The sequence below is a fragment of the Phyllopteryx taeniolatus genome, chromosome 4 (genome assembly GCF_024500385.1).
Source record: "Phyllopteryx taeniolatus isolate TA_2022b chromosome 4, UOR_Ptae_1.2, whole genome shotgun sequence".
NCBI classification, from domain to species: domain Eukaryota; kingdom Metazoa; phylum Chordata; class Actinopteri; order Syngnathiformes; family Syngnathidae; genus Phyllopteryx; species Phyllopteryx taeniolatus.
The window spans coordinates 26,054,471-26,066,878 of NC_084505.1; the positions used below are offsets into that span (position 1 = coordinate 26,054,471).

The 12,408-nt window shown below is 40.5% G+C and overlaps 1 protein-coding gene across 5 annotated transcripts in view; it reads left to right on the forward strand.

Annotated features, from left to right (window-relative positions):
• Positions 1-12,408, forward strand: part of arhgap10 (Rho GTPase activating protein 10) — a 69,444-nt gene that overhangs the window by 26,412 nt on the left and 30,624 nt on the right. For 4 of the 5 annotated variants that reach the window (XM_061770943.1, XM_061770941.1, XM_061770944.1 and 1 more), the window contains 4 exons: positions 3,733-3,817; positions 9,435-9,500; positions 10,071-10,129; positions 11,895-12,000. In XM_061770943.1, the coding sequence (XP_061626927.1) occupies positions 3,733-3,817; positions 9,435-9,500; positions 10,071-10,129; positions 11,895-12,000 (316 nt within the window). The remainder of the gene's footprint in view (positions 1-3,732; positions 3,818-9,434; positions 9,501-10,070; positions 10,130-11,894; positions 12,001-12,408) is intronic. The other variant, XM_061770942.1, reaches the window with a different exon arrangement.

Below are 12,408 nucleotides of genomic sequence, written 5' to 3' on the forward strand. Positions count from 1 at the left end.
AGATTCATGCGAGAGGCGAGTTGATGCAATGTACTTGTAGTCACGTAATTCCTTTAAAGGTGTGTGTAATTTGGAGTAAAGTTCTTAAAAGGGATATAATTCATTCGCAACATGCTGTAGTTCTCGTTAGGTGGAAAAGTACAATAAAAGATCATCTTAAGAATACAGTATATACAATTATTTATTTTAATTTACAGATATTTGTATTATGCTATATCAAACGTTATTTTTTAAAATGGCTAATGGGATTAAATAAAAATAATATACTTTTTAGTGTTTCGATAACTTTTCTGATTTTTAAGAACATTTTGGCATTTTAAAATTTTTCTTATGAATGTAGTTTATAATTTTTATTAAAATATGTTGTGTATTTTAGATTTGCAATGGATGTTTTTACATTTCCATAAGAATAATAAGCATTGTGTTTTACTATATTGTTTTAAGGTGCATTAAGACGTTCGACGTGTTGCCCGGGACTTGAGTAAGATTTTTTTTTAAGCAGTTATCACAAATAGCATATATTTTAGTTATTATAGTAGAAATAGTCTGGGTCTTGTCGACTACGCAATTTCTATATCTGTTCTCAACCGGCCAGCCGAAATGTTCCCATACTGCCGACCCATAGTAAATGAGCTTGGAGGGTCCACAATTTCAGGGTTACTGGTCTCCTAATATAGTTGATAAAACATTAGCGGTAGCCACAGTTTTACTCACTCCAGATGATCATCACCGTAAAATGTTGCCACATGACACGGTTGTAAGAAAAAGAATAATAATAATTCTGGATTTTGGAGTTTTTTATTTTTTAAAAATTTTTTATTTTTTGTTTTGGTCTTGTATGAGGTTTATTTTTGTAAAATATTTTTTCCATGTCAATATTAAATATTGTCTTTTTTTTTAATCAATTTTTTTATCAATGTATTTTATCAGTCTTTTTATTTAATTTTAAACATTATTTTACATTTATTCATTAGATTTATTTCCTGTATTTTATTTTATTTATTAGATTGTTTACCCTTTATACAGGTGCATCTCAATAAATTAGAAATAGAAAACTTTATGAATTTGTGTAGTTCAGTTCAAAAACTCTTATAAATTCACTACACAGAGTAAACTAGTTTATGAATTTATTTGTTATTTTGATGATTTTAGCTTACAGCTAATGAAAAACCCACATTACCATCTCCAAGTAATTAGAGTGTTACATAAGAAACTGTCAAAAATATTTTAATATGGAAATGAGGTTGGAATTGGCCTTCTGAAAAGTATTTTCTTTCGAATTAAGCTGTATAATTTGAGTTTCACTTTTGGAATTGGATGACTGAAATGGAATGAACTCTCCTACAGTATTCTACCGGTAATTTATTGAGGTGCACTTGTAGAATATTTGCTGTTCACATATTAAAGAGAATTCTATTTTAAATACCTTTTATTATGAGTTTGTTAGCTACTTTTTTCTGCATTTAATTTAGTTACTAGAATGCTGCCTTCAGAAAAAAATAATTCTGACTTCTTCTGACAATATGGAAGCAACGAAAACACAAAATGTGAGTTCATGGCTGCAACTATATTTTTGTATAAAAATATATGTTAGTAGTGCACATATATACATATAGGGGTCCTGAATTAAAAGTTAGCGATCTATCTTTTTGGATACAGAAATAATATGCAGTAAATATTAAAGAAGCAAATACATTTGCATTAATTCAGATGTGATGAACAAAGTAAACAAATCGTAACAACGAAACAGCTTTAGCACCTTTTTTTCTTTGCTGTGTTGTCATTTTAAAGGAGAGATTCTATTCCCTCAAACCCCAATTAATAGCTGTTCTAATAAAATGTCTGTAATAGGCTTTTGTCAAAATACCCCAAGGATAAAAATTACAGTTCACTTGATAGCTACTTTTAACACCGTGGTCGAAGTCACTTGGTTTCCTGGGGACCTCTACTGCAGAGGTCAATGCAAAGTATGGCTCTCGAACCCAAACCCTCAATGCATGCATGAATGGTCTTTATGCAGTAAAGACCATTCATGTGGCGCATGCAGCAGGCACATCGCCAAGCACCCCCCAAACAACCCACACGCTCCATCCGCAGCTTTGTCAAACTTTTGAATATGCAACCCTTCAGACACTAATACCATCAGCTATCGCAAATCTGTGCATCCAACAAAATTGTGGAGCTACGCTTACCTTTTGGTTTTGATACGATAGTGTTTCAGACAATCCGCACATCACTTGAAAGTGGCTCTGGATCTTGCGATTATCGATGCTAAGAGCTAGCATGTAAATGGCGTTTTCAATATATTTTAGCATTAAACTAATTGGACTTTCATGAGGCAGAGCTTAGTAGTTGTTTAGTTTGACTGGGAGTGGCATTAAACAGATTCAAGCCTTTTTTTTTTCTAAATTGTTAGCTATTTGCAAAACTACTGCTTTATGGCAAAGTGAGTTGAATTGAGTTCACTGCCACTATGCAGCGCTGGTATTTCAAGTTTGAGCTTGCATATCAAAGCACAAAATCGGCCGAATGAGAATAGTCAGATCACTCATGTCAAAACACCACTGTAGTTTAAACTGTAAATGTACCGCAAACTAACATCACAAAACACTTTAATTTCATTTCAAACTCGTCTTACAACATTACTAAAAAAAAAAATAAAAAAAACATACACATGCGGTGAAGACTCTCCATAACAACCCAGGCTAAATGTAACTCCTCCCCTACATACGAAATCTTTCAGTCGAGCTGTATCACTTCAACATACTTCCTTGACACTAATTGCTACTTTCCTATTAACCTTGGGCGCCATTTTAGGAAATTACAAACTAATTTGAGAAGCAAATGTGGAGAAATTAGTGAGATAAAGTATCCTGGAAAATGGCAATGGGACAAAAATAGATGACTAACATTCCCATGTCTGACTTATTACGCAGCACGCTTCTGCAAGTTCAATTCCCAGCCTGGCACCTCTCCAGAGTCCCAGCATAGACTCTGAAGTAGTGAGGGATTAATTAATCTTGTAATTAGTGTAGAACAACTAACTTGCTTCCACGTCCGTCGGGACCGAAAGCCCTCCCAGCTGCATAGTTTTTTTTCGCCTCGTATGTCTCGTTACAACCTTTACTGTATTTATTTATTCTCACCTTGCCAAGAAAAAGGCCCAATTTGCTGTTATATTGCAGGTGCATATTCCCAGAGGTAGAAAGTACAGCTGTGTTAAACTTGTGTTAAAAAAATTACTCTGGTCAAAGTAGAAGTACTCATTCAGCTCCTTTTCTTAAGTAAATAAAAAAAAAGTACAGACTCTGAATTATACAAGTAAGTAAAAATTAATTTTTGCTGCTAATTATATACTGAACCCATTTTGATAACTTTGGCTAAGGCTTTTATTGCGTCAAAACAACATCTTCCCATTTTATATATATTTTTTTCTATTTGATGTTAATGCACTGGTTAAAAAATAATTATAAGTTACTCACCAGTTACACACCGGTTATTATTTTTTGTTTTTTTTCAAGCAATTAAGTGGAGGAACAGTTTTTATTTGAGTCATATTCTAAAGTAACAGTACTCTTACTTGAATATAATTTTTGGCTACTCTACCAACCTCTGCACTGAAGTAAAATGCAGATACCTGAAAAATCTACTTAAATAACAAAGTATTTGTACTTCATCCCACTTTTGGAAACTACAAAATTTAGAAGAATATTGTTTTTTTGATTGGTTTAGAGGAGAAGAGCAATGAAGTGGACCTGTCCACCAGCGAGGACTGGGACGTGAAAACCATAACCAGCGCACTGAAGCTATACCTGAGGTATGTATGCCCATAACGGAGACCATGTGGGAGCTGTTGAATACAACAAAACGCCCAATCTTGCTTGAGAGAACTGCTACAGAGTCGATTACGCAAGGTCGCTCCTCTATTCTGCGCCCGACCAGGTTGACGGCGTGTGGGTGAAGCACGGATATTAAAATGCTCTTTGGCTTCATGAAGTTCAGGCAGTTTAAATATGCTGTATCTATGGAGATGGAGATGTAGGCTGTTTTTGCTTTAGATTGACTCAGTGGGAGATCAAGTTTCCCCCCCTTTCAAACTGCCCTTTGAACTCATCAATCTGATTATTTTTTTAATTAATTTTTTTATACAAGCATACAGTGTACGCTCCCAAGATCCAACACAGTGGTTAATGTTCAGTTTGGAGGCCATTTTCCCTATTGGAAATGGAAACAATCTGTTCCATACTATAACGTCATCGTAAAAACTTTATGAACAATACAATGAAGCCCCACATATTTGCAGTTTGGGACTTGCAAATTTGCATTTCCCCAGATTTTTTTTTCCTCCAATAATTGCAGAAAATGTCTGCTATCCGGTCTTTTTGTGCTGAGGCCAAAGCAGTAAAATTACTTTGGAATCTCGGTGTTGTTGTTATGTTGAATTAATTGATAGTTTTTTCATCTGCATTGGAGATGTCCTGTTTTGTTGGTGGTATTTGAATGCACCTTGTGCACCATCAAAAGTGAAAGGATGTTCCTGCTCTTTCTCCCAATGCAGCTACTTTTATTAGCCAGCGTAGTCTGCTTTGCCGTTACAATTTGTCTGTATTCCCTAACATTTATTATTGTGTGTAAATACGAAAAGGTGAGTGTAATGACTTAATACCGTTTGTGTAAAGTTCTAGTGCACGTATTTGTTACTGGGTGATGTCACATCAGTTTGCGAGCATGTTATTTAGGCTTGTATGCTAATTAATGAGCCTCATGTTAAGGTGGTTTGTTTGTGTTGAATAATTTCACTACTGAATACAGTTGTGTATGTAGCAAGGGTTCATGATTGTGTACATGGAAGTTGCATGCCCTTGGTGCTTTATGATCCTCTATGTTTTAAGTGCATTTCCGGTCTGTTGTGGCGCGTTTATAGGCAATTACAAATTTAGGAACGACATCAATTAGTAACAAATGTTCGCTATTCGCAGCAGGAGTCTGTCCCTATCCTGCGCGAAAAGCAGCGGTGCACTGCACAGGCAATGTTATACGTAACATTAACATACTTAGCAATCATATATTTGTAAAAATAAGTGAAACAATGTTCTTGTCTGAACGTAAAACAATAAAATTCTCATAAAACATATTTTTTTTCGGTGTCCCAGTTTATCCAATTTCACTTAATTGGTCAACATTTATTTATTTAATTATCACAAGTAATGCCAGTGACGTATAGTGATCAGCAGAACATGCAAATGCTCTTCCACTTGATGGCAAAAGGTACAATTAACCTGTGTATTCACCTGTTACCATTCATACAGCAGAATAAAAGCTTTGTGCACAATGAGGCCATATTTCACACTATGTACATTTTTTAGTCAATTGAGATGAGATCCATCATTGTTTCAGTTGATATACTTTTTGTGACAGTTTTTGTCAGAAAAGATGTGCAGCTTCACGCTTTTCTGGCTGCTCGCACTCTCCAGTCCACTCAAATCTCTTTTATGCAGCCTTGTGCCAGGTACACACTGTGGAGCAACCCTAAAATGTGGGCCTTCCCTGTCAAATCTGTCTTTGCACTCATGCTGCGCGCATTCTCCCATGGACGTAAGCACCTTTCCTCTTCCACACTCCAGAGGCTGTCGTAGGTTCCACCACTTGTGAAAGTGAAACATTATATTGCACATTTTGATTCAGCTATGTAACTGCCCAGCAACGGCTAACTCGTACTGACGGTGTGGGACACACCTGGCCCATAACGCTCACCTATGCTCACCGACTTCCCTACCTAATTATCTTCTTCTTTTCCTTTCGGCTTGTCCCTTTAGGGGTTGCCACAGCGCGTCATCCTTTTCCATGTAAGCCTTTCTCCTGCATCCTCCTTTCGAACACCAACTGCCCTCATGTCTTCCCTCACGACATCCATCAACCTTCTCTTTGGTCTTCCTTTAGCTCTCTTGCCTGGCAGCTCCATCCTCATCATCCTTCTACCAATATACTCACTATTTCTCCTCTGAACGTGTCCAAACCATCGAAGTCTGCTCTCTCTAACTTTGTCTCCAAAACCTCGAACCTCGGCTGTCCCTCTGATGAGCTCATTTCTAATTTTATCCAACCAGATCACTCCGAGACCGAACCTCAACATCTTCATTTCCAATATCTCCAGCTCTGCTTCCTGTTGTCTCTTCAGTGCCACTGTCTCTAATCCGTACATCATGGCTGGCCTCACCACTGCTTTATAACTTTGCCCTTCATCCTAGCAGAGACTCTTGTCACATAACACACCTGGCACCTTCCTCCACCCGTTCCAACCTGCTTGGACCCGTTTCTCCATTTCCTCACCACACTCACCATTGCTCTGGACGGTTGACCCCAAATATTTAAAGTCCTCCACCCTTGCTATCTCTTCTCCCTGTAGCCTCACTCTTCCCCACCACCTTATTCCGGCTAATCTTCATTCCTCTGCTTTTCAGTGCACGCCTCCATCTTTCTAACTGTTCCTCCACCTGCTCCCTGCTTTCACTGCAGATCACAATGTCATCTGCAAACATCATGGTCCACGGGGATTCCAGTCTAACCTCATCTGTCAGCCTATCCATCACCACTGCAAACAGGAAGGGGCTCAGGGCTGATCCCTGATGCAGTCCCACCTCCACCTTAAATTCGTCTGTCACACCTACAGCACACCTCACATTCAACACAGTTCTGCTGTCCTCGTACATGTCCTGTATTATTCTAACATACTTCTCTGCCACTCCAGACTTCCGCATGCAGTACCAAAGTTCCTCTCTGGGTACTGTGTCATATGTTTTCTCTAGATCTACAAAGACACAATGTGTAGCTCCTTCTGACTTTCACTGTACTTTTCCATCAACATCCTCAAGGCAAATAATGCATCTGTGGTACTCTTCCTCGGCATGAAACCATACTGTTGCTCGCAAATACTCACTTCTGTCCTGAGTCTAGCCTCCACTACTCTTTCCCATAACTTCATAGTGTGGCTCATCAACTTTATTCCTCTATAGTTCCCACAGCTCTGCACATAGCCCTTGTTCTTAAAAATGGGCACCAGCACACTTTTCCTCCATTCCTCAGGCAACTTCTCACGCGCTAGAATTCTACTGAACAAGCTGGTCAAAAACTCCACAGCCACCTCTTCTAAATGCTTCAATACCTCCACAGGAATGTCATCAGGACCAACTGCCTTTCCATTTTTCATCCTCTTTAATGCCTTTCTACCTTCCCCCTTACTAATCATTGCCACTTCCTGGGCCACCACACTTGCCTCTTCTACTCTCCCTTCTCTCTTATTTTCCTCATTCATCAACTCCTCAAAGTATTCTTTCTATCTATCTAGCACACTACTGGCACCAGTCAACATATTTCCATCTCTATCCTTAATCACCCTAACCTGATCCACATCCTTCCCCTCTGTCTGGCCAACCTGTATAGATCCTTTTCTCCTTCTTTAGTGTCCAACCTGGCATACATGTCATCATATGCCTCTTGTTTTGCCTTTGCCACCTCTACCTTTGCCCTATGTCACATCTCAATGTATTCCTTTTGCCTCTCCTCGGTCCTCTCAGTGTCCCACTTCTTCTTAGCTAACCTTTTTCCTTGTATGATTTCCTGTACTGTGAGGTTCCACCACCAAGTCTCCTTCTCTCCTTTCCTGCCAGAAGATAGACCAAGTACTCTCCTGCCTGCCTCTCTGATCACCTTAGCTGCAGTGGTCCAGTCTTCTGGAAGCTCCTCCTGTCCACTGAGAGCCTGCTCTGCTCTGCCTTTGTCTTCCTAATCTTCCTCCCCACCACTAGAGTCATCTTACACACCACCATCCTATCCTGTCTAGCCACACTCTCCCCTACCACTGCCTTACAGTCGGTAACCTCATTCAGATTACATCGTCTGCACAAGATGTAATCCACCTGCGTGCTACCTCCGCTCTTGTAGGTCACCCTATGTTCATGCCTCTTCTGGAAAAAGTGTTCACTACAGCCATTTGGATCCTTTTTGCAAAGTCTACCATCATCTGTCCCTCCAAGTTCCTTTCCTGGATGCCGTACTTACCCATCACTTCTTCATCACCCCTATTTCCTTCACCAACATGTCCATTACAATCTGCACCAATCACAACTCTTTCTCTGTCTGGGATGCTCAGAACTACTTCGTCTAGCTCCTTCCAGAATTTCTCTTTCACCTCTAGGTCACATCCTACCTGTGGGGCATAGCCACTAATCACATTATACATAACACCCTCAATTTCAAGTTTTAGCCTCATCACTCAATCTGATACTCTTTTCACCTCCAAGACATTCTTAGCAAACTCTTCTTTTAAAATAACCCCAACTCCATTTCTCTTCCCATCTACACCATGGTAAAATAATTTAAACCCTGCCCCTAAACTTCTAGCCTTACTTCCTTTCCACCTGGTCTCCTGGACACACAAAATATTAACCTTTCTCCTAATCATCATGTCAACCAACTCCCAGGATTTTCCTGTCATAGTCCAAACATTCAAAGTCTCCACATTCAGTTCTAGGCTCTGGGCTTTCCTCTTCTCTTTCTGCCGAAGAACCCGCTTTGCACCTCTTCTTGTTCGACTTCGACCCACATTATCTAAATTTCCACCGGCGCCCTGCAGGTTGACGCCACCGGTGGCAGACGTTGTTAACCCGGGCCACGACCGATCCGGTATGGAATTCTTTGGATGAACGCTCATATTTGTTTGGCAAAGTTTTAAGCCGGATGCCCTTCCTGACGCAACCCTCTGCATTTATCTGGGCTTGGCACTGGCCTACAGTTTGCACTGGCTTGTGCCCCCCATATGGCTGCATCCCTACCATATTATGGCAAGGGGCAAATCCCAATTTATTATATCATATTAATTGGCGTGATTTTTTTTTTTTTAATTATTATTATAATTTTTTTTCCCCCTCTGCGATCGGAGCTTTTTCAATTCGAACATGCCACTTGGTGTTTTACTTTTAAAGCGCGAGGCTGACTTACAACAACTACAGTCATCGTAATAGTGCAATGGTGAGTTAGAATTTGAATATTTTTTTTGTTTGCTCTTGTTGGTGGTCAAATCCAATAAAGTGACTCGCTCGCAGGCTGTGATGCAAGAAACTTTGCAGGGAACTGCTGGCGACAGGCACACCAGCTTTTCTTTTGATGGACCTCCAAGGATGGATTCAGTCATGAGCAAAGTAGTCTGATTAAATTAGGTTTATTGGATGTATTTCATACAAAATAAAATTGAAAAAAAACAACACACATGCTGTCCTTCAAAGTGTAGCGCATTAAACGGAGGGGTGCACACGTCTCACTGCTGATGACACAAATGCTACGGAAGTTAGTTTCATATTTAAAGTGTGCTATATTTCGAAATGTATTTCTATGACATTCACAAGTCTCTGGAAATTTCCATGCTCCATGATTTACAGCCAGCTTCAGACTTCAATGAGTCACGCCTCCTTGGTGGCTGCGCACAACTTTCCAGGTTATGCACGGTGAGTCCGTCAGAGGTCTGGACGGTAGAATGCGCGTAGCGTAATGGTCCGCAAGCCAGGCATGGGGAAAAAAAAGGCACGAACGTGAGAATATGGCCCTAAATGTATAATGAAACTTGCAAAACTAAAACTCAAATGATTATTCAACTTGAATCCTACATGCATAAATATTTGGAACACAATGTAAATCTTAATATTTGGTACTTTTTAAAAAAAACTCTCCAGTTCATTTTTTTTTGATAAATTTGATTACTTGGGAGTTATGCTCTCTACTTGTCTACTCTGTCTGGCCTGCTGGGATAAGACCAATGTCCTCAGTTTCCTCCGAGACTTAAGTGCCTCTGGACAGCATCCAGCTCTGCAGTGAAAGTACCTTCAGATGAACTTGGTTATCTCAACACGTGCGCCATCTAATTCTCCCCCCACCCCGGCCCAGGCCACATTAATCATGACTGTGTGCACACACCCCATAAAATAGTTACGGCTGCTATTTCTGTCCCCCTGCCCCTCTTTTCTCCCTCACTCGCTCTCTCTCGCTCACTTATTTCAACTCTCCTTCTCCCCGTCCAGGAGCCTACCCGAGCCACTGATGACCTACGGACTTTACAAAGAGTTCATCAGCCCGGCGAGTAAGTCCCACCGACACCACCATTCTTTCAGAGTGCAGACAACATGCAAATGCGAGTGAACGCAAGTCCAGTATTGGGCGGCGCTCTTTTTAAGGTCGAAGAACTATATTTAGCAACAAAATCGACACCACGTCTCACTAGAACAATAAGAAAGTAGAGAATTTTGATGACTGTGGGAAAAGTGTGGGTATTGAACCTTTCCACAGAAAAAAAACTGTGTGTGAGACCTCTTTCACTGAGAAAAGTATGGGTGTTGAACCCTTCCACCGGGTAAAGTATGGGTGATGAAACATCCATGGGTGCAGTGTCCCTGCAAAGTATGCTGTACAGAAGAGTGCTGGTCATACCAAAGCATTTTCTAGTTGGGGGCAGGGGGGATTTATATTGATCACGGTGGGAAATGTGTGGGTGTTGAACATTTTTTATGCGTAGAGTGTGGGTGTTCAACAGGGTGGGTGTGTGAACCCTTTCACCGGGAGTGGGTGTTTGAATAATTACCGTGACATCTACGTATGCTAATTTCTGCTAGCCCGTCCATGGTGTTTTGCATTAAATGTTACCATTAATTTAGCAAACTTTCATTAGATTAAATTATACGGTTTGGTTAAAAAAAAATGTAAATACAGAATGTTTACCTCATTTATTTTATGTGTCAATTTTACAGTAAACCTCAAGAGTCTGGAACGTATCCCTTGTGATAAAAGGGGGTTCGCTGCATTAAATGGGCGTCATTCCCGAATGGTAAAGGCCACGGTTTTGTGAATCACTTGAGATGAAAGTCTACACTTCACTCACAACTGGATTGGTTTATTTCTAGTCCTTTGCAGTGCTTATCAAGAGTGCGTTGAAAATGCCGACTGACTGGCTGCGCTTACCTTCACTTTGTATCGTACTTACTTTCTTTTCAGAGTTTGTTCATGACACTTCCGAGTGTTAAGTGCCAGTGTAAAGTGACATTCATGAGCCACTCAACTCTGGAACACTTTACATTTAATCTCCACATTGATTTTTTTTTTTTTTTAAATTTTCATTTATTTTTAACCACGCCAGTATAATAAAATGTTTCATTTACTTGCAAATGTTCCCTGTGACCTTGAATGGAAACCATCCTCGTTTCATCCTGTGTATGATTTTGTTTTTAATTAAATCTTATTCAAAACAAGTGCTATAATTGGCTGAGGTTTGACATTTTTATCAGGCACTCGCAATGAGAGGAGGGTTGAAAAGTGGATTAGCCGTGATTTTTTATTTATTTATTTGTTTGACAGATGACGGCATTCTTTTTAGTTTTTATTTTATTTATTTATTTATTCTCCCCCCCCCCCCCCCCCCCCCCCCCCCCCACGTCGTCGTTCCCATAGTAATGCTATCTGGCGTGGCGTGGGCGCTCAGATGCCCATGTGTGAGGAGATATTTAAGCCATTTCTGTTTTTTTAAATGTAAATCTATCTCCTCTGCCAACCCGTTAGCTCCCCCCTCCAACCTCTCTTCTACTGCCAAATTCCGCCAGGCTTCACGCCGTATATTACCATTACACCTCTTAAACGAGAATGCATCATTCCCTTGCCCTTAACCCCCCGTCCTGGAGCTTTATTGCCCTCCTGATGATTGCGCCCTTAAAGCTCTGCTAAGTTTTTATTTTTCGCAATGTGTCCTATTCGGCGCTTCGGGCCTATAAGTTGAATTGATAGGATGATTGCAATCTCCGCTCATGGCTTCCCGCCACCTGCTTATACGAGTTACTTATTTTTTTTTTTATAAACAGAGAGCGGCAGTCCAGAATCTCGCATCCAGGCCGTCCACTGCCTGGTCCACAAGCTGCCGGAGAAGAATCGACAAGTCCTCGGGCTGTTTATGAAGCATCTGGCCAAGTGAGTGATTGCCGTCCCCGTCGTGGTCATAGTTCATGCAATCTACAATCTTCTTAGCTCGCAACTCACTTCGTCCTGCCTGTCTGTCTGTCTCCTCATTCTCACTCCACATGCTTCTTCTTCTCCTCCTCCCTCACTCCCACTCTTCAGTCTTCACTCCCCCTTCCCTGCTGTCACTCCATCTCTTTCTTCGCCACCGATGCCGCCAGCAGCCTCGCGCGTTAGCGTGTTTCTTTCGCCTTTTCGTGTATTTTAACAAATAGCGGCCAGAGGGCTGTAGATTTACTCAACTGCAGATGGGGGGGAGGCATCTGCTAAAAGAGCTGACTCTGTTAGGGGGAAGTTGTACAAGTTGTAAGAAGCATTTTTGGAATAATACTTAGCAATGTTACCAGTATATTAAAATAC